At 64.9% G+C, this 22,842-nt stretch overlaps 2 protein-coding genes across 11 annotated transcripts; one reads left to right on the forward strand and one right to left on the reverse strand.

Annotated features, from left to right (window-relative positions):
* Nucleotides 1-394: 394 nt before the first annotated feature.
* Nucleotides 395-3,013, forward strand: TSSC4 (tumor suppressing subtransferable candidate 4). Its single transcript, XM_041723338.1, has 3 exons — nt 395-586; nt 1,505-1,608; nt 1,771-3,013. Exon 3 carries the CDS (start codon nt 1,791-1,793, stop codon nt 2,751-2,753), a length of 963 nt encoding a protein of 320 aa, XP_041579272.1. The 5' UTR covers nt 395-586; nt 1,505-1,608; nt 1,771-1,790; the 3' UTR covers nt 2,754-3,013.
* Nucleotides 3,014-3,024: 11 nt separating this feature from the next.
* TRPM5 (transient receptor potential cation channel subfamily M member 5) lies at nt 3,025-22,400 on the reverse strand. Of its 10 annotated transcripts, none has more exons than XM_041723334.1 (26): nt 22,347-22,400; nt 20,098-20,197; nt 19,163-19,230; nt 18,778-18,904; nt 18,092-18,272; nt 17,301-17,467; nt 16,219-16,402; nt 14,854-14,918; nt 14,497-14,688; nt 14,028-14,130; nt 12,612-12,730; nt 11,789-12,319; nt 11,588-11,711; nt 11,180-11,325; nt 10,823-10,935; nt 10,504-10,596; nt 10,151-10,409; nt 9,718-9,836; nt 9,392-9,524; nt 9,097-9,271; nt 6,628-6,781; nt 5,983-6,164; nt 5,560-5,692; nt 4,842-4,914; nt 4,504-4,558; nt 3,025-4,217 (listed from the first exon to the last, which is right to left on the reverse strand). In XM_041723334.1, exons 2-26 carry the CDS (start codon nt 20,113-20,115, stop codon nt 4,111-4,113), a joined length of 3,621 nt encoding a protein of 1,206 aa, XP_041579268.1. In that variant the 5' UTR covers nt 20,116-20,197; nt 22,347-22,400; the 3' UTR covers nt 3,025-4,110. The 10 variants fall into 10 exon arrangements, with proteins under 10 accessions (XP_041579268.1, XP_041579269.1, XP_041579267.1 ...); XM_041723335.1 differs by lacking the exon at nt 20,098-20,197 and adding an exon at nt 21,914-21,987 and having other exon boundaries at nt 22,347-22,398; XM_041723333.1 differs by lacking the exon at nt 22,347-22,400 and adding an exon at nt 22,294-22,346.
* Between the last annotated feature and the right edge of the window lie 442 nt (nt 22,401-22,842).

Genomic DNA, 22,842 nt, shown 5'->3' on the forward strand with positions numbered 1-22,842 from the left:
AACGAGGGGTCCCCGGGCTTCCCGAGCACTCCAGGACCGCGGCCCCGAGAGACGCGGCCATACCGGCCGTCAGGTGGGCAGCAAGGCCGGGCCGTCGGGACCGCCCCGGCCCACCCGCCCCCTCCCCCGACCCACGAGGGGGAGGCCCGCACTTCCGGCCTGACCGGGAAGCACCCGGCAACGATGCCGCGTGCGACGATGCACTTCCGGTCTGGGGCGGCCGCTGTGCTCGCGACTTCCAGCAGGCGGCGCTGGGGCCCCGGGAACGCGGCGCTGGCCGTTAGTCCTGGAGCATTCTGGGAGTCGCAGTGCTGCCTCTTCCTCCTCCCTCCTTTCCCTCCTCAATTCCGGCTCTTTGCGCGAAGGAGAGCCGACGTTTCCGGGGAGGGGGGAGACTAGGGAGAAAAGCGAGGACGCATGCGCAGGGGCTACGGGACCCGACAGGCCTCGGGAGTAGCGTCCCGGTGCCTTGTGGGAGGTGTAGTTCTTCAGGTGCGGACGCCGAGGCGCCGGGCCGGCGGAAGACTCGGTTTCCCAGGAGGCCGAGCGCGGCGGAAGATGGAGGCGGCCCGGCGGCTTTGAGCCGGTAGGCTTGTGGCGCGGGAGAGAGGTCGCCTTTTCGCAGCCTCCTTGCCCCACATCCCCGAGGTGTTTCGCGTCTTTGGCGGCTCCCCGAGCCTGGCGAGCCCCGGCCCGCGTGCGGCCAGGCCCCCGCCGGGGCGGAGACAGCCGGCGCCGGCTTCCACGGGCGGGCGAGCGCGCCCCAGCCCTGCCCCCGCCGACCTGCCGGCCTCCGCGGAGAAGCCCGGGAGCCGCCGCGGCCGCTCGCGGTCGCGGGGCGCTGTGCCCGACCCCGGGGCGCCCGCCGGCCCTGCCGCCCCCCAAGGTCGCGGTGGCGCCCCGCCCTCCGGAGCTCCTTCCCTCGCGGGGCCGTGCCCCGGGCGCCGGCGGCCGCGCCTGGCCCCCTGCCCGGTCCCCCTGGGCTGGCAGGCGGGCGGGTGCACGGGGGAGGCGGGAGGCGGGGCTCGGGACGTGCCAGGAGAGGCTGCCGCCGGAGCCGCGGGCTTGCCCTGCCGCTGGGATGCCCCGGGCGGCCACTGGCCCCCCACTTCCCCGCGGGCCTGACGGTCAGACGCAGAGGCCCCGGCTGCAGACCCGCGTGGAGTCCTGGGGCGTCTCGGCAGGCGGGGGCAGCCCGTGCCTTGCCCAGGCAGGTGGCGCAGCTGTGCTGAGCAGTTCGTAGTCGGGCCGCCTGGTCGAGAGCCTGCTGCTGCCCCCGGGGTCAGGCCCTGGCTGCTGCCTGCCTAACCCCCCCACCCTCCACCCCCAGCGGGCCCCTAGACTTAGCTCAAGAGGGCTGAGTGAAGATCTTCCCAAAGGATCTGCGCCCGGGCGGGCCTGGGCCTGGGCCCCGGAAACCCAGGACCGCCCACTGGGGGTCGCGGTACCGCTTTGCCCTGGTGCTCCCTGACGATTTGTCCTTCCCACCTTCTGCCCGCTACAGTTGAGCAGCTAAGCGGAGCCGAGACTGAGGCCACCAGGCGCCTTTGCCGGGACTTCACCCACCAGTATTCTGGTGACTGCACAGACATTCATCAGACAACGGAGGTGAGACGTTGGGGGGGAGGGGGGATCTCTGTCTTTTGTTTGGTAGGACATAGCTCTTCCTTTTGGCCCTCCGCCTGCCCAGGGACTGTGGGTTTATAGGAGGGGCCCGTCCTAAATGGGTGCAATCTTCAGAAACGAACTTCTTGGGCTGTTCTGGTCTAGGTGTGGTGGCCCTGGGACACATGTCTGAGGTAGGGGTAGGAGAGCCCCTGGAAGCCGAGCGAGGAACAGAGGATGACGCTCTGCCTTCTGACACCGTCTCTCTCAGTGACTCAGACTCCGATTTCAGCTTGCCTGGCGGTACTGAGATGGAAGCTCTGCCCCCAGGGGTGCTGTCTGGGGAGGCCCAGGGGGACTCAGACCCCGATGAGACCCCTTTGCCTCCGAAAGGCCTCCCCACAGCCTCAGTACAGCCCTTCCACCTGAGAGGCACAAGCTCCACCTTCTCCTGGCGCAGCCGCAACATCTTTGACTGCCTGGAGGGCGCAGCCAGGCGAGGCCTGGGTGACCATGGGGATTTCATGCAGCCACTGGCATCCTCACACCAGCCTCCAGGAGAGGGCCCGGGCAGGGCCAGTCAGAGCCCTGCCCGCACGAAGTTGCCCCCCATCCCTGACTACATGGCCCACCCTGAGCGCTGGACCAAGTACAGCCTGGAAAACGTAGCCGAGGTCAGTGAGCAGAGCAATCAGGCCGCCGCCCTGGCCTTCCTGAGCTCCCAGAGCCTGGCTGGCCCCAGAGACTACATGCCGTCCTTCAACCAGGATCCCTCCAGCTGTGGGGAGGGAAGAGTCATCTTCACCAAACCGGCCCGAGCTGGCGAGGCCAGGCCTGAGAGGAAGAGGGCCCTGAGGAAGACAGGAGAGCCAGGCAGGGGTGCCCCTGGGGACCTGGGAGCAGCAGGGGGTGAGGGCCCTGTGGAGCTGGCCCACCTTGCAGGGCCTGGGAGCCCAGAGGCTGAGGAAGGGAACAGCCCCCACAGGGGGCTACAGGAAGTGGACGTGCCACAGGGGGCTGCCCATGCTAGGTCAGCGGCGGGGCCCCCAGTGGTGGAGACTGTTGGCTTCCATGGTAGCAGGAAGCGGAGCAGGGACCATTTCCGGAACAAGAACAACACACCTGAGGCCTCAGGTGCAGAGATCTGAGAGAAGAGACTGCCTGGCTGGTGTTTCCTGACCATGCGGTGGAGGAGGGCAGCCGGGGTCACTGGCCACTTGGAGTGGAGTGGAGCTTGGGGCCCCCCACCCTGGAAAGGGAGCCAGCGGGCTGCCAGTGTGAGGCGCCAGCAGCATGGGCTAGGGCTCGGGATAGTGGTCTCTGAAGCAGACAGCTTGCCAGTGGACAGCAAAGACCCTGGCCCACCACATGCCTGTGGGGCCACAGTAAAGGTTTTGGGTGTTGTTCAGGCCTTGTGTGTGTGTGTGTTTGTGTAGATCTGCACCTCGGCCCATTGTCCACCATGCTGTACACCCAACACCCGGTTCTCTCATTTGAGCCTCTCCAACTTAATCTCCAGTGGGCATGGAGGCTTTTTAAATGCATGCCTGGGTTCACCAGCAGGCCCTCTTTCCAGCTCTCCTGATCCAGAGCAAGAGGTGGAGAAGGCCCCAGGCCCTCGAGGGGGCAACCCCACAGTCCCAGGTGTCCAGCTTCTGCTCCCAACAGGGTGATGAGATGGGTCTCTAGGAGGCCGGAATGTGAGTGGGGACAGGGACCCTTCCTCATCAGGGCCATGTGTGATGATGACCAGTGTCCTGGTCACATCGCCAGAACAGCTGAGCCATGTGCAAGGGCACTGCTGGTGTGACTGGCCCAACCTTGGGTTGGGGCGCATGGACCCCTGAGGGTGTCAGGGAAGGCAGACCAGACACAGATGTCTCCCCTGCTCCTGGTGGCAGGACCTAGCAGAGATCAGCCATCCTGTCCCAGGATGTAACTCGGGCGAGCACAGGAGCCAGCACCCACCCCCCTCCCCAACACACACACACACAGGGCAGGTTTTCTCAGGACAGCATTTGCCATGTGAGCAGTTGAGGGTGTGCAGGGGTGGGAACCAGTGTGCGTAGGAAACCCCTGACCCTAGGTCCTAAAGGGCAGAAGTTGTAGCCGCTAGTGTTTAAAAAAAAAAAAAAAAAGAGTCTTTTAACAGGCAACATGGGTCTGATAGGAGACAGGTACAGGCCCCAAAATTTGCCCACCAGATAGATGCTTTGGCCTGAGCTGGGCAGTTTTGGGTAGGGGCCCACAGGTTCCACCAGTCTGGAGGAGGGCCTGCCATACACCACTGTGCTTCCAGATGGAGAGGGTGCCCGGCAGGGCAAGGGGTGATTTCTTTTGACAAGGCTGAAAGCTACATCCCACTGAGGGCTACACTAGAGGTAGGGGAAGGTTGGTGTGTCCGTAGGGCCTTGGGATGGCCAGCTAAGGGCCAAGACCCTGCCTGCCCATCCTGATCTGGGGCTCGGGGAGAGGTGGGCCCTGTGTGCCAGGAGTCCAAGTAGCTCAGGTGTCTGAGAGCGGCCGGCCAGCCTCTGGGTGCTTCCTGCCGTCTGCACCCCCTCTGTGGTCAGCAGAGGCCTGCTGGTGTCCACCTTTGAAGTTCTGGGAGTCTGGCGAGGAAGAAGGACCCCTAGCTGCTGGGTGTCCAGGGGGGTAGGCCCAGGGAAGGGAGTCTGAGTGGCCACGGCGTCACGCCTGGCTGAGGTGGTGGGCTTTGGCAAAGGGTACCTGCCCCACCCTAAAGACCACCTCCCACCAAGGGCCATCAGAGGCCTGGGCCAGTCCCCTTCCAGAACAGAAAGGCAGATGACACAGCAGAGCTTAACAGCCTTCTGCCTGCCCCCAGGCAAGCCTGTGCCCCTCCCGCAGCCCTGTTTTCTCCGGACACACACTTACTCCAGGAGGTGCTGCTCGGGGCCATGGAGGACAGGAGCACTGTACAGTAGTTGATCTAGAGGAGGGAGAGCATCCAGGTAATCCCCGGGGCCCCGGCTAGCCCATGACCCTCCCCTTTGGGGTCTGTACTCAAGGGAATGGGCGTGAGAGCAAGGCTGCAGGTGTGGACAGTGAGGGATCACTTACAGGGGCAGGTACAGCTCCTGCACCCCCCAGGGCCTCTCCCTACACTGCCTGCTGAGTCCAAGCCTGGCTGTGGGCCCATTAGTTTGGATGTTGGGGTGCAGGGCTATGGGTGAGGGCCCGAGGTCAGAGGAGCATGAGGTTGGCCTGCCTACCTGTGACTCCAAACGCTTGATGCGCTTTTCTTGCTCTCTCAGGCCCCCGAGGTACTGGGCTACAGAGTCCACCCTGTAGCAGAAGCTGGTTGGCATGGGGTGCTCTCCATTTGGGCAATCTCTCCATCCTCCCTTTCCCTGGTCACCCAGGCCCTTTGAGTGGATTTGGGATCACCGAGGCCTCTCTGCGTGGAGTGGTCTGCCCTTGCCCGTCATCCCCAGATCAGGGTACAGAGCCCTTCTGCCCTCCCTGGGAGTGTGATGGGCTAAGGGGTTGCCAGTGAGGGCAGGCAGAAGCCGCAGGCCTGATGGGACAGTGGGCACAGACCGTTTTAGGGGGACCCAGGGGCAGGGGCAGGGGGGAATTTGTTCAGGAGGCCGCAGAGCAAGAAGGGGCCTCCCCCCTCTACATGCTGTCCTTCGCGTGCCCCTCTCAGCTTCGGCCACCCCCACTCGGACCTGTGGCTGGACCTGTGACTGGCAGGGAGGGCCATGCCAGCTTTAAGCCTCCCGCCGCCCAGCAGTGATGATGGCAGGGGTCTCAGAGGGGCTCTCACAACCTCAGGCGCCCCACTCGGGGTCTGGCCCTCCCTCAGCAGGCACCTCACCTGCCCTCCTTGCCAGCCCCTCTTGGCGGCCTGTGGGGTGGGGGACGCAGTCCCTGGTCTCCAGGCCAGGGGGTGGGGGGCTCCAGGGCGCCCGTAAAGCCCCTGTGTACCTGTGGGCTGTTTTTCGCAGCACCTCCTCCTTGCTGTCCTTCCTCTGCTTCTCCAGCTTGCTCAGGTAGTTCTCTTTCTGGACCGCCTCCCAGGTGACCATCTTCTGGTCCAGGGGCTCCGGCAAGTCTCTCTCTGGGAAGCCGGGGTAGCCACAGGCTTGGCTGGAGCCAGGTGGGCCCCAGGGCCAGGGGAGCCCAGGCTGTGCCAGCAGGTATCCGGCCCCAGGAGCCCTGGCACCAGCAAGGCCCACCCCCGGCCCTACCGGTTACTGTGCACAGGCCCTGGGGATGAGGTGGAGGGAGGGCAGGGGGTGCAGCCCGTGTCAGCTGCTCTGGGCCTTGGGGGCTGAGGAGGGGACCCGGGCCTCTGTCCACCTGGCACCTTGCCCATCCCCTTACACATGGCCTGCCCTGTGGCCTCACCCAGGTGCACCCGCTTCTGCTCAGCCCCCTTCTGGAAGACCCTCTTGATCACCAGGCTCAGGTGGCTGAGGAGGATGAAGGGTGGCGCCAGGGCGGGGCGCTCGTGGTACTCCACGATGAGGTGGTAGCGCTGGAACTTCCAGAACATGTCGGCGTTGCCCTGCACGACCTGGAATGTGTAGCTGTGGGGCAGGCGTGTGGGCGGCGGTGAACACACAAGCACCCCGTGTGCTCCCATCCTGGTCCCTCTGCGGCCTCAGACTGCTCCTGGAGCCATGGAGTCCTCGTGGACAGAGCTCCCACCCTCTTCTCCTGTGATTGCCTCTGGCCCCTCATCTCGCTTGCGGGGTGTGTATAGAATGGGGTTCACTCTGCCCTCCGCTCTCCTGGACAGCCCAGGCTTCCCAGTGCAAGCCTGCCCTGGCAGCCGGCCCCCGTTGCAACCCTTCCCCACACCTGTCCTTCACTGCATCACCCTCCTCCAGCTCTGCCAGTTTGGGGTGACACCCTACCTCCAGGCCTCTCCCAACATAAGCCCCAGACCCTTGGGGGCAGAGAGGCACTTGCAGCCCCGGGTCTGGAGTGTTGGGGCACAGGGGCCACCGGGACCACCCACAAGTAGAGGGAGAACAGGGCTTGGGCCACCTGAACATGGCAATCAGCAGGTTCATGAGCAGCACGTTGGTGACCAGCAGGAAGGTGACCAGCAGGAGGATGACCAGCCAGTTGGCGTAGAGGTTAGGGCAGGATGGGGAGCCCTCGTGCAGTCGGGGGTGCAGGGAGCAGTTAACACGGGATTCTGAAACAAGTGGCATTGGGGGGACACCTTGTATGACACTGTCAGATCTTGAGAGCTTGGTCCTAGGGTTGAGGCCATCCAGGCTCTGAGGGCACTGGCTGCGTGGCCCACCTGTCCTGGCTGGCTGGGGATTAGTTGGCTTAGCACTGAAAGTTCCTGTCTTAGGACACCCCAGTCCTAGCACACCAGGCCCATGGTCAGCCTGTGGGCACTGGTCCCATGTTCCCCTCCTCCTGACCACAGTCTCACCTAGGGCCACAGGTTCTGGAGGCAGAGCCAAGGTATCTGGGTCCTCCTCTGTGCCCCCCAGTTTCTGCTGGTAGTTGTATGGATTCCCCACCACCACCAAAGGTTGTGGTGTGGAGAGAGCTGGCCAAGGCAAGGGGTGACGGTGACCTTGTCCCCCGCAGGACTTGTCAGGGCCTTCAGGCAACTAAGGCCTGTCACATGTCACCCAGCTGGAGGGTAGGGGCAAGTCTACACCATCTCCAAAGTACATGTGGCCTCACCACCCTTAACTGATTGCTGCAGACACTGTGGACACAGTGCCCTGGGCCAGCTCGAAGAACATGCTCTGGGCAGCGGAAGGAGTGCCCGATCTGGGAACAGGCTGAGCTCCGTGTGCTGGGCAGGCACGCCCGAGGGGGCAGCGGGGGAGGGTGCTGAGGATCACAGCTGCAGCCTGTCACCAGCCTGACTCACGACCCTCTCTCCCCAGCACCCAGACTCCGAAGCCATGAGACCCCGTGACTCTCAGACGGGCCACCAGGCTGGAGATTAAATTGTCCCCAGGTCTGAAGCCTGCCACACAGGGATGGGGAGGGCAGGGTGGCACTCTGGGCCCCAGACCCACAGGCTGCACATCACCTGGGGGTGGAGTCCCCCAGAGGCCCGAGCAGACAGGAAGCCCAGCCCAGGAGCGGAAGGGGGCTGCACAGGACCCTCAGGGAGCTGGCCCTGGTCACGGCCATGGTACTACAGCACTCAGCCCTCCCTGGGTGGCCCCAGCCTCTTGGGGAGCAGGGGCTGTGACCCCACTGCACACTGTCGTGTGGTTGGGGCTGGCCAGCCAGAAATGCTCTCCAAGTGACCCCAGCGCCCCCTGCCTCCCAAGGGCCCTGCAGGACAGAGTGGGCAGGGGCCGTACAGGGAGGGAGGCAGGTTCTGCTGAAACTAGGCCTGGAACATGGGGGTGAGCAGACACCCAGGAGTCACAGGGCGAGGGGACAGGCTACACAAACAGACCAAGGAAGTGGGCCTCCAGAGCACTCTCGTGAGCTGACTTCCACGGCGGCACTGCTCCCCATCCCGGCGGCCTGTTTGTGTCACTCTTACCATGTGTGGCGGGCACAGTGACCTCACCTCATTAGCTTTGTGGTCGGGGTCGGGCCTTAGACATGGTGCGCCTGTGATTGCCCTGGGGCCCCGGGTAGCCCAGCCCTGCACCAGCCTCCGTGAACGCCCCCCACCCTGGGCCCCTGGCGCTGCCTCACCTTCCCCGAGGGACTGGTTCCCTCTCCCCCTCCTCCTCACAGCATCCTAGCCATCCCCGGGGTCTGCTCAGGTGTCCCCGTCCCCCACGCTGGGGCTCCCTGCACCTGTCACCACCCGGCCCCCCGTGGCAGAGCAGCTCTACCCCCACTGTACCCACGGTCCTGGAAAATTCTTGGAACCTCCACTGGCCTCAGCCCATATGAGGGCCGCCTTGGAGATACCTGCACCCTCTGGTAGGCCACACACACAGTAGGTAAGGCACACACTGGGCTGTGTCCCCAGGAGCAGCAAGGGTATTGTCAGCAACGGCCTCATGGCACAGGGGCCTGGCCTCGGGGGCACAGGGCCTGATGCGGAGCCTCTGGCAGGTGGGTGGGTGATGGGGGCCTGCTGTCCTGCAGGGTCCTCCAGGAGGGCAGAGGCTCTGGGGTGTGGGGCTGGCCTCGAGCCGAGGAGGGGTGGACCAGGGCAGCCCCTGGTCCAGACCATCCCAAAGCAGAGGCTGGCCCCTGCCTGCTTTGCAGTCTCCTCACACCTCAGTTTCTCTCCTGGGGCCCAAAGTCTGGGGGCCCTGTGACCAACAAAGATCAGCCTGGAGCTGCCCCTGGGCTGTGGGGCCTGGGGGCTGGCCGCAGAGACCCCCATCTCGGCTAGCTCTTGGCTGGGGCCTCACGTGGCCCCAAAAGGCCACTCTCAAGGGCCCCATGTCTGGGTGTTCTAAAAGGAGACTAAACTGGACCCCATCTGGCTGCACCCTGAAGTTCAGGTCCCACTCCCAGCTGCCTCAGAGGCACTGCCCCTCCCCGGGGCCGTGTGCTGACCATCGATCTCGTCCAGTGGGATTTGCCCGAAGATCTGCAGGTAGGGCCGGTAGAGCACACGGCGGAAGACCCACTCCAGGCGGCCGTCGTGGGGGTGCAGCAGGGCCTGTGTGGTCACGCCGTAGGCCACAAGCCACACGCTCAGGAAGAAGAGGAAGAAAAAGACGTCCTTCATCTCCCGGGGGCGGGGGGAGGGGAGGGGAAGAGAGGAGAGTGTCAGTGGTCATCGGGCTGGGGGGCGCCATCTCGCCAGCCGCCGGGGGGCCAGGGCAGGCCAGGTGTGGCAGGGGCTCACCATGCGCTCCACGATGATGATCTTGGGGCCCAGCTGCTTGTGGATGGCAAAGATGTGGATGAGTCGGAGCGTGAACACCATGAAGTCAACAGCAAGCACTGTGCGACCCGCCTCAAACACCGAGGGCACCATCCTGGGGGAGGGTGGTGGGTTGGATGGGCTGCTAGTGCCCACAGACGAGAAGGAGCTTCCTCCTATGTGAGGACACACAGCATGGGGGCCAGACAAGCTGGGATTTCTGAGGCCTTCTGCAGCTTCATGTGCAGGTGGCCCGGCCCACTAGCCCAACTGAGGTGTCCCCCGTCAGGCCTCTGGGCCCCACAGACCTGCAGGTGACACCGACAATGAACAGGAAGATGGCCACCATGTCACACTTGTTCCAGTTATCCTCCACATAGAGTGTGAACTTCTTCACCAGATGTGTGTCCTCATTTGTGAAGAATCCCTGGCAGAGGGGCAGGCAGTCTGTTGATGGCTCATGGGAGACAGCCCTGCCCTGCCCAGCCCAGCCCAACCCAGGCTGGGGTCAGTGGGGATCATGGCTCAGCCTGGAGCTGGGATCAGGCTCATCCTGGAGCAGGGATCAGGGCTCAGCCTTCAGCTGAGATAATGGCTCAGCCTGGAGCTGGGATCAGGGCTCATCCTGGAGCAGGGATCAGGGCTCAGCCTTCAGCTGAGATCAGGGCTCAGCCTGGAGCGGGGTTCAGGGCTCAGCCTTCAGCTGAGATCAGGGCTCCTTGGGCTGGGCCCTCCACTGACCTGCCGGATCTCTTCCAACACCAGTGTAAAGACCCAGAAGTAGAGGGTGACCTCGGGCCCAGATGGCCCCTGAGGAGGCGGCCTGAAGTCCACCAGCAGGACGTAGGTGAACAGGAAGAGGAACGCAAAGTACATGACCACGTTCCCCAGGAACACGGTCACGGGTGCGCCCCAGAACATCCGCCAGCGCGTGAGCAGGAAGGCAGCACGAGGCCCTTGGTCACTCTTGGCCCCTGGTGCCTCCGCCAAGTCCTCCGGCCTGCAGCACAAGGACAGCACAGCTGACAGTGAAGCGGGGCAGGGGTCCCCCCGGAGCAGGTGCGGCCCCCGTCCTGCCTGCCCCACTGTCTCACCGGCTGCCCGGGCCGCAGAGCAGGCTCTTCTCTGAGTCCAGGCTGTCTAGCTCTTGCAGGTCTCGGGGGCCCGTCCGCGGCGGAGTCTCCTCACTGCAAGCACAGGGGACCCTCGGCACCCGCAGGAAGGGCTCTGGAGGTGCCTGCGGGGCCCCAAGCACCAGCCACCCAAGGAAGTGCTGGGCACGCTGAGCGGGGCCCGCACAGATGCTGGATGTGGGAGCCATGGGCACATGCCACCGCTGGCACCGTGAAGCCCAGGGCCCCCACCCCCACCCCCCGCGGCTGGCAAGCCGGCAGCCTCCTGCGCCCAACAGACCTGAAGGTTATGAGGTTGGTGTAGATGAGGGCCGGGCAGAGGAAGGCACACAGCAGCCGCAGGATGGGCGTCCCCGACGCCATGTCCCCCCACCAGATCTTGGTCAGGAAAGCCTGAAGCAGAGGCACAGCCGCTGGCCTCCCAGGCATCCCAGCGGGAAGACCCCTTTACGGGGAGAGGCTGGGTTTGGGGGTGCAGGAGGGCCGTGCTGAGGCCAGAGGCAGACGGGGGGCTGGCCAGGGGCAAGGAGAAGGAAGCCAGGCGGGCGCCTCCCAGGAGTAGAGCCCCCCGCACTGCGCCCCCTGCCCCGCATGACCGGGCGCCTCCTATCTGCCCTCCCCAAAGCCAGATGCTCACCTGCACCCCGTCGTGGGCAAAGAAGGCCTTGGTGTCGGCCTCGGTGGCCAAGTGCAGACAGGTGGTCCTGCTCCAGCAGCGGTTCCTGCGCACCAGCAGGGCGAACGCGCGGTCCTCACTGTTGCTGTAGCACTCGGAGAAGAGGCCTGGCCCGGGCACCGGCCGCTGGCACCCACACTGCCGCGGCCCCAGGCTGCACCCGCCTCCCCACCTGACCTGCTGGGGCCCTTCCTTCCCCTGCCAGTCACCCCAAATGCCCAACTGGCTGCAGGACCTGGTGTGTGCCCAAGGCCACGTCGGAGTTACCTATCGGTCTGATGCTGGAATTTTAGGGTCCGCCTCCCCACTAGGAGGAGCCACAGACCCACAGGGGCGTCTGGTGGGCTGAGGGCCAGGCCAGTGGCTCACCCAGGGCCAGCTGCTCATACTTGGCCTCGCTCACGGTGCGGGTCACCTCGGCCCCCGTCTCCAGGTGCGACATCTCTCTGAGGATCTTGCAGGCGGCCAGAGCGGCGGCCACCCCCTCCTGGCCCTAGGAGGCAGGGTCTGAGGAGGCCACCTGCCTTCCACCCCCCCGCCCAGTCCCCCAGGAGTCCAGGGCCAACGCACCATGGCCCAGAAGTAGGTGGCCATCTCGTGGCGGTTCTGCAGCACAGCCCAGAGGAACAGGTCCCGCCAGGGGTTCTCACTCTTTCGGCTCAGATCCAGCGGCCACTTCCGGCCCTCGGGCCGCCTGGCTGGTCCCCGCTCCTGGAGGACAGGGCCGTCAGTCTCCTGGTGGCCCGGCTGCGCCCCTCCCCGCCAGTGGACGTTCACCTCCTGGTAGAGCCCGCGACAGGCATCGTGCAGGAAGTCCTTGAGCAGGCGCGAGACCTCATGCAGGGAGAAGGCGGGCAGGCCCACGGGCGGCTCTCGGGCCTGCGGGGTGCCCAGGCCGGCCAGCGTCAGGCGGCCCTCCTCGTGCTTGCGCTGCAGCAGGTCGAAGAGCAGGCTCTTGGGGGGCGCGGCGCGGTAGAGCTGCTGCAGCCGCCCGTACGTCAGGAAGTCCCCCACGTCAGCGCCGTTGTCCACGAAGAGCCGCACAAACTCCGGCTTGTCGCTCACCAGCGCATCCATCATCACCTCCTCCAGGTCACAGGACTGGGGCCGCCACGGGACATGCCCAGGTGGGGGAGACGGGCAGAGTGAGCGGGAGCCAGTGCTCAGGGAGCCCCCCAGCTCCTGCGCCCCAGCCTGTCCCTCTGAGCGGCCATGAGGCCCCGGGCACTGGAGGCCTGAAGGCCTGAGTGAGGAGCCCCCAGCAGGTGCCTTGGGCTCCCTGTCACCCATACAGCGAGCGGGGAAGGGCCCACCAGTGGCCCTCAGTGCGGTCCTCGCCCTGAGTCAGTGAGAAGCTAGGCCTGGAGGCTTGAGCTGCCCGGCGGGTGGGCACCTTCCACTCCACGTCCCCGTTGAAGATCTCGCTCTTGGCGATGTCCACGCGGTCCCAGGCCACGGCCAGCTTGAGCTCGTCCAGGTAGTCTTGTGCCTCCTGGCTGTGGCTCTTGCAGGCTGCACAGAGCGGGCGGGAGGTGAGGGGTGAACCTGGGGCCGTCAGGACCGGTGGGCACGGGGCCCAATGAGACAGGCGGCGGTCCCCCTGGCTAGGGGACGGCAGCCGGCTTCACACCCCCTGGACAATAGTGAGGGGCTCATGATGTCACAAGACTCCCAGGAGCCGGTGCTGGGGACCCTGGCAGGAGCACCAGCCCCTGAGACCCCGATGGGACAGGTGAGCGGAGCAGGAGTGAGTGGACAGTCTTTCTGGATGAGCTTCCCCTCCCGCCAGGGTGGTTCGGCCCCAAACTGCCCCTCCGGGCCTAGGTCTGTCTGGCTCCCCTGAAGTCAGTCCCTTGGCACAATAGCAAAAGGTATCGAGTGACAGCTGGACAGAAGGACAGCCCACGTGGTCGAGAGAGGAACACAGAGACAAATGCGGGTCCTGGCGTGGAGCATCCCTCAGCCTTAAAAAGCAACGAGGCACCCATAGGTGCTGCAGTGTGCGCGATCCTCAGAAACACGGGGCTGGGAGGAAGGAGCCGATGGACGCGTGTTGTTGCCCAGTGATGGAAGGACCGACCCCATATGGGCACATCCGTCTGTCCAGAGGCAAGTCGGTGGATGCCAGGGTGCCTGACGGGTGCTGCCTTTGTCTGGGGCCATGAACACCATCCGGATTAGACAGTGGGGTGGCTGACAACTCGCAAATGGATTAAAAGCCACCGGATTGAACACTCGAAATAGTGTCTTAAATTACGGTAAAACCTGCCAACACAGGACCTTTTACGGATTTGCATGTCATCTCTATATGTCATTCTAGTTATGCGTGTGGCTGGAAAAGCAAGTGCTGAGCTTTGCACACAGGCACACGCATACACAGGCACATGCATATAGACACAGGCATTCACACAGGCGCACGCACACGAGCACACACATAGGCACAGGCACTCACAGGTGCACATGTACACGCATTTAGGCACAGGCACTTACATAGGTGCATGTACGTCCACACATGCACGCCTATAGGTAGGCACAGGCACTCACACAGGTGTATGTACAGACATGCATGCATATAGGCCTGGCACTCATGCACACACACACGTGCAAGTGCAAACTTAGCAGAGGGACACCGAGCCAGGGGTCCCGGCTGCTGACATTGCACCTGGGCGGTGGCCCTGCCTCACCTACCAGCCCCTGGAGGGTGAGATCCATGACAGGGCAGGGTGTGGGAGGCAGCCCCAGGCCAGGCACAGAGCCCAGGGCCATGGGGAGCGGCGGCCGGCCACCCCACCTCCACCCAGGCCCTCACCTTTCACCAGCGCCTTCAGGATGACCGTGTCCAGCTCCTCGGAGCCCTCCTGCTCAAAGTCATGCACGGTGAGCAGGTGCGGGTGGGCGGTGATGTTCTGCAGCTGGGACAGCAGGACAAAGGCCCTGACACCTCAGGGGGCAGGGGACAGGCCACGAGCCCCACATGGAGGGAGGCACGAGCTGGGCACATGGCGTGTGAGGCGGGTCCTGGCAAGCGTGCCAGCTCACTGTCCAGCGCACCCGGGCAGCGCCACCCCAGCCCTTTCCCCCAGGGGAATTTCTCCGAGGGCCTGAGGCAGAGCCAACTGGGAGGCTTTGTGGGGAGAGGGAGGAGCTGGTACCTTCTGCATGGGGCAGGGGCACAGAGGCACCTGCAGGGGTGTCCCCCAGGGCCAGCCCCACCCGGGAGGAGGGGACAGGGCCGGGAGGAGAGCCTTTGGCCCCTGCAGGCCCTGGGAGGCTCCTACCAGCTCCGTCCAGTGCACGATGTCCTCCCAGCAGAAATGTTCGCCTGGAAACTTCTCTTTAAACTGCTTCTCGGCCACCTGGGGCACTAGGAGGTGTGGCTGGTTCATCAGGGCAGCCAGCACGTCTGCGATGCCCCCTGAGCCCGCCAGGATCAGCCATGGGGCAGCGTGATCCACGGCCCTGGAAATCCTCTGAGGCAGCACAGTGGGGAGAGTGGACCCCACATCAGCTTGGGCGCCCTCCTGAGCCCACATGCCCACGTGCCAGAGGTGCCCCGTCCCAGGCCGGGCAGGGCCCTGCAGGCAGCTATAGTTAGATTGGGGGCTGCCGCCAGGCACCCCCCTCCCCTGCCCTACCTCCAGGGTGCTGGGGTCACCATTGACCAGCAGACAGAGGACAGGGATCTCGATGCTGCTGGTGCCTGTGGACAGAGCACCAGTGAGGTCTGCCCTGGTGCCCGGCAAGTGGGGAGCCTGGCCTCCTCCCTGCGGGCCCCCCAGGCCTCAGACTATCCACCCACCACATTTTCTGGGCAGATGCCGGCCCAGGGGCTTTTGCTAGTGACGTGTGCGCTCCAGGCTGCATATCACATACACATGCCCCTTCCCCCTGGGGACAAGGGCACCGTTCCACCCCCGCTGTCCAGGATGGCCACTCACGGCTCCTTAAACTCCTCGGCCACACCAGCCACATTTAGGTCCCCAGCATCTATCCCCTCATGTCAGGAAGCTCTACTGGCCGCACTGCAGACCATCCGAGGCCCACAGAGGCAAACCAAGGAGGTAAAGGAGGGGCTTGGCCGGTTTCATCCCCCAACCATAAATCAGAAATGAGACTTCCGAATGAGAAACTGGCTGGTGCTGGGGAGGCCAGGACTACCAGGCCCCTGGCCGGTCCCCTCTGGCTCCCTTCCTGATTGAATCTGAAGGACACGTCGGGGTGTGGGGGCCCTCCAGGCTCCAGCAGCCCAGAGCCCCGCGCCACCTACGTGGCTTAAACATGGCTTTGGTTGTGTTTTCATTTTAAAAGAACACTCAGTAAGGGACGCCTGGGTGGCTCAGCGGTTTCGCGCCTGCCTTCAGCCCAGGGCGTGATCCTGGAATCCCAGATCAAATCCCACATCGGGCTCCCTGCGTGGAGCCTGTTTCTCTCTCTCTGCCTATGTCTCTGCCCCTCTCTCTGTGTGTGTGTGTGTCTCATGAGTAAATAAATAAAATCTTTAAAAATAAAAAATAAAAAAATAAAAGAACACTCAGTAAATATTTTATATTGCTCATAAATATCATAACCAATTATATGTTTTGTGTATAAATGTTTGTTTCACACCAGGTATTTCTTAATAAATCTGGATTTCAAACCCACCCCTGGCAGCAGTGGTGCCTATTCCTCAGGTAACACTGCCCTCTGGTGGCAGCGTACCTCGTGGCCGGTATTGGGAAATGGGCCTCTCAAAACTTGCAAATCCATGTTCTCTCCAAAGCCCTGAGCCCACAGAAAGAGCCTCTGGGCAGGGGGGTCCCTGTGCAAACACACCTGTGATACTCTCGCATGTGGCTGTGCCCCCACCAACCCGCTGGCAGCTGCCCAGCCCTGACGGCCTTAGCATCCCGGCCTCCGCACCCGGCAGTGCTGTGCCTTCAGCCTCAAGGGCTCTCCTCTGCCCACCTGGGGGTCCTGCCCCCCCACACACACCCCTGCCCCCTCCCTGGGGCAAGCCTCACCCCCGTAGCCAGTTCTCTGCTCCGAGATGTGCTTCTCCAGCCTCAGCCGCAGCTCGGTCAGCCCGTCCCCCTCCTCTGGGGGCCCAGGCTCCACCAGGATGAAGTGGGCCTGGTTGTTGTCCAGGGAGCAGAGGGGGCCCTGGCTGCCACCTTCATCCGCCGGGTAGTGGACAGGGCTGTGCTCCTGGACAACCCCCAACCCCAAACACAAAGTGTGAGCCCCGGGCCAGGCTTCCTCCCTCCGCCTGCCAGGCCTGTTCCCACCCCAGCCCAGGAAGAGGGAGGGGGAGAGGGAGGGTTGCAGCTGTGCCTGGGGCCCAGGGGCTGGGGGGCAGGGGGGGTTGGGTCCTCGGGATAGAGCGGGTAGAAGAAGCTCCCCTCGCTCACCATCCCGCCTCAGACAGACCCTGGGGTGGGAGTGGAGGCCACTGGGGTGGGGGAGGGGGTCGGGCCTCGGGGATGCCCGGCACCTGTCCTGGGCAGGGCCTTGCTCTGTGCCCAGACCCACTGACCCCCCTCCACTGGATCCTGGGCACTGCTGCCACCTGCTGGCCGCCTGCGGGTCTGCCCCTCCTCCCTCCTCCTCTGCTTTCCCCTTCCTCCTCCTCCCCTCTCTCTTCCTCTTTCTCCCCTCCTAGGCTTTCCTTCCCTCCTCCCTCCTGCTTCCTTTCCTTCTTCCTCCCCCACCCTCTGTCCCTTCTGTCCCTCCCCCTTCCTCTCCCCTCCCCTCCCTCCTTCCCCTCCCCCTGCTCCCTCCACTCCCTCTTCCCTCGCCCTGCTCCCCTCCCACAGCTTCACCTCAGTATCCCAACCCTTCAGGGTGCCCGCCTCCCTCCCCAGGCCCATGAGCCCCCAGGGCAGGGGCTGCTCTGTCCCCCACAGGCCTGGTACATGACGGCCCCCAGGATCTGTTTGCCAAATATCCAGCAGGCAGCAGTGGGGGGCTGCAGTCAGCCTTCAAGGCTGCTCCCCAGGAGTATGTGGCTTCCCAGGGGAACTTCCCTCCCACCCTGGGGTGGGTGACACTTGGGGACCGTGAGCCCCTCCCTGTTTCCTGGGTCTACCTCGCCCCAGATGCTCACCCGGGCATCGTCTAGAAGCTGGCGGTGCAGGACGCGGCCCAGCGAGGCAAGGCCAATGGCCACCACTCGGGCTCTGGTGGACGTGCTGGCCAGCGAGTGGTCGCGCACCGCCTGTCCAATGTAGCGGGCGAGGCCCACGCGGAGCCCACTGGTCAGGATCCAGGCCCCTGCGGCAGGGAGCTCTGTGTGCCTGAGGGCCCCGAGGTCCCGCTCCCCCCAGCTGGCAGGCCCTGGGCCCCAGGCCCGTGGAGCCGCAGCACCTCTCGGGCCTGGGGGTGTCAGCTGGGAGTGGGCCCCGGGGGCCACCCTGGGCAGTGGGCCACTGCTCTGTCCCGTGGTCCAAGCTGGACCAGAGCCTGGGAGGGTTTCTCCCAATCATGAGGCCCTCAGCCTGTGGGGTATGTCAGCTTTTCCTTTGCTGTCCAATGATCACTGCTGCAGTGAGGGGGCTGGGAAACCCCACGTCCCGCCCTGGCCTTCCTGCTGGCTCGGCCGCCCCAACACAAGCCCAGTGCTCGGATTCTGACTCCAGGACCCTCCAGCCAGATGCTGCCCGGAGGGAGGCGGAGAGGACAACGGGGCCACTGCAGGCACGGGTGCAGACAGAGCCACCGCCCCCAGGGGTGTCTGGCCGAGGCCAGTGGGGTGAGCCTGCACCTCCTGGGGGACCTCAGCCACCCCCACCGCCTCCCTAGGAGCTGCTCCCACTGCAGGGAGCTCCAGGGTCAGCGGGCGGGTGCTCCACTCCCCGGGGGGCATGGCAGGGTCCTGGGGCCCCAGGGGGGCCTCACCTGTGCTCTGAGCCGCCTTCACGAGCCCCTTGCGCAGCACGTCCCGCAGCCAGGACTTCATGGCAAACGACCGCTCCTCACCCACCAGGGATACCACCAGGTTGGGAGTTGGCAGGTGCCACTCAGCCAGGAGGAGGTCAAAGAGCACGGAGGGGGCCACATTGCTGGGCACCTTCACAAACTGCAGGGTAGGACAGTCTGTGGCCTCAGGGTACAGGGTGGGGGGGATGCTGGGCACGGGGGGGCAGTGGCCTCAGGGTGCAAGGTGGGGCGTGCCAGGCATGGGGCACTGGGGGGCACTGGGCACGGGGTGGGGGGCTACCACCATTAGGAGAGAAGCTGAGGCAGGTGGGAGGTGGGCAGCAGGAAGCCAGGGCTCAGATGGGTCCTGCCTTGACCTGCCCTGTGACCTGGGCGGCCCTGACTCGTGTCTACGCCTTGCTTCCCTTTCCATGGGGGGTTAGGGGTGGACAGAGGAGGGGTCCTGGATGTGCCCTGTGGGGGCAGAGGACACTCTCAGCTCCGAACTTCTGCCGGCCTGGGGGCTCTGAACATGCCCCCCCAGAGTGAGCAGACACCGGGTGGGGGTGCGCAGGGTTAGGGGAGGCAGGAAGCGAGCACAGGAGTTGCAGCGAGCCCTCAGTGGTGGCCAAGGGGCACGGGATGCGGGGAGGGCAGCCACTTACCTTGCCGCGCTTCTTCCCAGACCCTCCAAACTCGATCTCGCCCCGGCACAGGCCGGGCCCCGACATGAGCGCAGTAGCCGCCGGGCTGCCAGGACAGGTGCCCCCAGCATCCTGCATGAGGACCTTTCTGCAGGGACAGAGCCCACATGCTGAGGCCAGGGCTGCCTTCCCGAGGGAGCTCCCCCTGCTGCCACACTGGCGGGGATTGGGGGGCACTGACACGGGGTCTGCCCAGTGCCCACCCCAGCAGCTAGCCCTGCCTGAGCCACGTCCACGCGGCCCCCTTCAGCAGCTGGTTGCAGGTTCAGGAGGCTCCTTCACCCCCCCTCCCCAGGTGGGTGCATTCCGGCCCCTCTACCTGGCTCCCTCCGGTCCCGCTACTCACCCCGCCCTGGGCACCTCAAGCCGGCCACTCCCGTCACCACTCCTGCAGGGGCTTTGGTGGGGGATGTCCTAGAGAGCCAGAAAGTCTCATGGGCTTCCAGACATGCAGCCCCCCTGCCCCACATGCCCACTGGCCCAGGATGGGGATGGGCATCCCGGGTGTGCCTGGGCAGAGAGGGGACTAGCAGGTGAGACGGTCGGGCAGGTGCACACAGCTCAGGTGCAGGGGACCGTGGGGGCCTGGGGAAGATTGCATGGGTATGGGGGAGACAGACCAGCACCCCCTGCCAGGAGGCCTGGGGTAGGGGGAGGCATCCCACACAGGCTCTTCCCATCAAGTTTACTGCCTCTCCCTGGCTGGCTGCCAGGTTCGGTGCCCAGCACTGCGCCCCTGATTATCTCCGCGGGTTGGGCACGTCAGCCCCGCCCCATCCCACCCGCCAGGGACCGAGGGCTGGGGGCCCATGGCCAGCCCAGGTGATGAGGAGCTGGGTCCCAGTGGCCCACCTGGCTGCTAGCAGCCCCAGGTCTCCCCCAACTGTCCTGCTCCAGCCAGTTCTCTTTGCATGCTCAGGGCAGGGGTGAGCCTGCAGGGCAGGGGTCTCCCCAGAGCCCAAGGGCCCTAGGTTCCGGGGCCCTCAAGAAGCCTTGCCCCTTCGACACCCACCCGGGTAAGCCCTGTGTCCCGGCCGCCCTCGGCTCCAGGGCCACCTGTCCAGGCGGGCTGTGGGCAGATCCTCTCCCACTGAGCTGCGTCCACAGCTTCTCCACGGTGCCCCCGCCGGCCCCCTGCCCCCACCCCAACCCTGATGGGAAGAGCCTTTGGTAAAATCCCTTTCCCCCATCAAGCCACCCTCCATTTCACAGGGAGGCACCACCCATGTTGACAAGAGGGGACAGACGGGGATGGGCAGGACCCCACAGGACGACAGGGACCTGCATCCGTGTGGCCATTCCTGTTGTGTCTCCTAGAAGGACACGTCCGAGTCCTGACCTCTGGCACCCATGAGTGGGGCCTCCTGTGGACACAAGCTCTCTGCAGACAGATTTGAGATGAGCTCGTTGGGTGGCCCCTAATGCAGTGCCTGGTGCCCTTGTCAGGAAAGGGGAGAAGCCCACGTGACCCCGCAGCAGAGGCGGGAACCCCAGAAGCTGGAAGAAGCAAGGCAGGCCCTCCACAAGCTCCTCCGAGAGGGCGTGGCCCCGTGACAGCCCAACTGGGAGATGGGCCGTGGGGACACGGGTTAGGCCCCCGGGACACCCTGCAGCCATCAACGCAGAGGCAAGGAGCCGAGGCCAGAGCCTTGCTGGTGACCCCCAGACCCCAGGCCAGAGCCAGCACCCCCCATCCCACCCTGCGTCTAGGCCTGGCTGTGCCTCCTGAGGCTCTGGTGATGCTCGGTCCTGACAGCCCTGGGGGTGAGGGGGTGATGCAAATCCTCCTGGCTTCCCGCCCCCAGAGCAGGAACCTGGGCCCCTTTCCGGCTGGCAGTCAGCAACCTCTAATAGGAGGCTGGGGTCTGGGCCCTGGGTGAGTGTGGGCTGTGACCAGGCAGGGTGGCGGGTGACGTCCTCTGCTCCCTGCTCCAGAGCCAGAAGTCTAAAAGCAACGCACCACGGGGCTGCGCTCCCTCTGGAGGCTTCGGGGAGGGTCCTGTCTGCCCCTCTGACTCCCGGGGCTCCTGGGGACTCCAGCCTCTGCCTCCATCCTTCTGTGGTCTTTCACGTGTCTCTCTGCCCACATGTCCCTTATCTCACAGGGACACTGGTCGCTGGATAAGGGCCTACTCTACCCACCGTGACCTCACATTAACTAGTGACACCTGCAAAGACCCTATTTCCAGATGAGTCACAGTCTGAGGTCCTGGGGGAAGTTCTACCCCAAAGTACAGGTGGCAAGGTGGGGTGTGCGTATGCCCTGCTGGGGGCGGGGTGGGGACAGGACAGGGACCGCAGGGCTGCTGTCTGGGAATGGCCCTCACTCCCACCAGGGACCTGTCATGCCAGCTGTAGGGTCATTGCTCGCCACCTCTGGACACATGCCCTGTGAGCAGGAGGGACATGGCTGGATGTGCCTCCTTGCCCAGGGAGTGGGAGGCTTTGGGGGTTTGGGGCCTGGACAACAGTGACACGCTCAAGCTCCATGAGCCGCAGGCTGGCCAGGCCGGGGACGGGGACCTGGCGGGGACGGCAGTGGGCGGCCCCTGGAATTCCTCACTGACGGGACAGGTGGTCCTGAGCAGGAGTGTGGAGCACCAGACTCGTCACCCCTGGGACCACAGCCGCTACCGCTTGCCCCACACTCCAGCCTGGGACCGAGGGCGTGCCGGGCACTGGGGGTGGCATGGTGCCAGAGGCCAGGCAAATGGGGCCACTAAGTGGGAAGGGTATGCAAACAAGCAGGATTTGCATGAGCAGGTGTCTTGGTCATCAATGCCCCCCTTGTTCCTGGAGGGGAAGCTGGGGGGAGTCCTATATAAGCCCTGGTTGGAATCCTAGCCCACGAATCCTGACTGGGGAAACTGAGGCAAAAATCTCCAGCCCTGGCAGCAAAGGTACCGGGGGCTCTCATGGGAGGACAAATGGCCACCCCATCTCAGAGGCCATCAGGGAAATGGCAGCCAGGCCCCAGGGGCCCCATCCTGCTCCCCTCACCCCAGCTGGGTGACCCTGGGCAAGCCCCTCAGGTTCTCTGGGCTCCTCGCTTCCTCCTTGAGATGCAGGAAGGGAGCAGCCATGAGAAGGCACCAACCAGTCCCACAGCGAACTCAGCAGACCAGCAGTCAGTGCCGTGTCCCTCTGTCCGCCCGTGAGGATGTGGGACCCCTGGGATGGGGGTAAGGGGTGTGGATCGGGGAGAGGGCATTACGGGCAAGCCTCCCCCGGCCGGGGCAGGCACCGGCTCCAAGCCCCCTCCTGTGCTGGCTGTTTGGGCAGATGCTGCCCCAAGGTCCAGGACCCAGGGCCTGGGGGAGCCACCCCTCTGCTGGGACCCACCCTGAGCACCAGCTCTGGGCCTGGGGCGGAGGGGTGGCCCCTTCCCCAAGCCCCTGCCTCCCCCACAGAGAGGCAGGATTCCCTCTGGGCTGCAGACCAGAGCCCAGCCCCTCCCGCAGCACCTACCCAACCCACCTGGGAGGGGCGCCCTGCTCCTGCTCCCACCGGAGGCGGCTCAGGGCACCTACCTGCCCGCTTCTTCTCCGGCGCCCCGACATGCAGCTGCTGGCCAGCGAGCAGAGTGGAGGCTGCCCACCCCCGGGGCGCCCGCAGCCACCTCCCTGCTCCTCCCCCTCCCCGCCCACCACTTCTGCACCCAGGCAGCCAATGCCATGACCGACGAAGCCACCACCTGATCTGATCACGGGGGACCCACAGGCCTGCTGTGGCCAAAGACACCAGCCGCCAAGGGCCAGGCTTTCCCGGCCCCGGTGACCCAACGGCCCCCAAGGCGGGCTCGTTGCCGAGTTCCAGGAGGTGACCCCACGAGGGGTGGCTGTGAGACCACCCTGTTGGCATCACGCCCTCCACATGTGGCCAGGGGCTGAGTCCAGTCCGTGTCCCACCCAACATAATTGCGTTTCTCTCCAGCCCCAGAAATCCTAGCCCACAAATCCCAACTGGGGAAACTGAGGCAAAATCTCCAGCCCTGGCAGCAAAGGTACCAGAGTGTACGGCCAATAC

Source organism: Vulpes lagopus, chromosome 11, assembly GCF_018345385.1.
Source record: "Vulpes lagopus strain Blue_001 chromosome 11, ASM1834538v1, whole genome shotgun sequence".
In the NCBI taxonomy this organism is placed as follows: domain Eukaryota; kingdom Metazoa; phylum Chordata; class Mammalia; order Carnivora; family Canidae; genus Vulpes; species Vulpes lagopus.

Excerpts from the sequence above, each read along its gene's own strand:
- TSSC4 (XM_041723338.1), top strand. The coding sequence starts at position 1,791 with ATGTCTGAGGTAGGGGTAGGAGAGCCCCTGGAAGCCGAGCGAGGAACA.
- TRPM5 (XM_041723328.1), bottom strand. The coding sequence starts at position 22,027 with ATGCCCTCTCCCCGATCCACACCCCTTACCCCCATCCCAGGGGTCCCA. Across the intron at positions 12,320-12,611 it reads ACGGGGACGTGGAGTGGAAG|TCCTGTGACCTGGAGGAGGT; the intron begins GTGCCCACCCGC and ends TGGCGGCCCCAG. Across the intron at positions 10,410-10,503 it reads CTCTGCGGCCCGGGCAGCCG|GCCGGAGGACTTGGCGGAGG; the intron begins GTGAGACAGTGG and ends CTTGTGCTGCAG.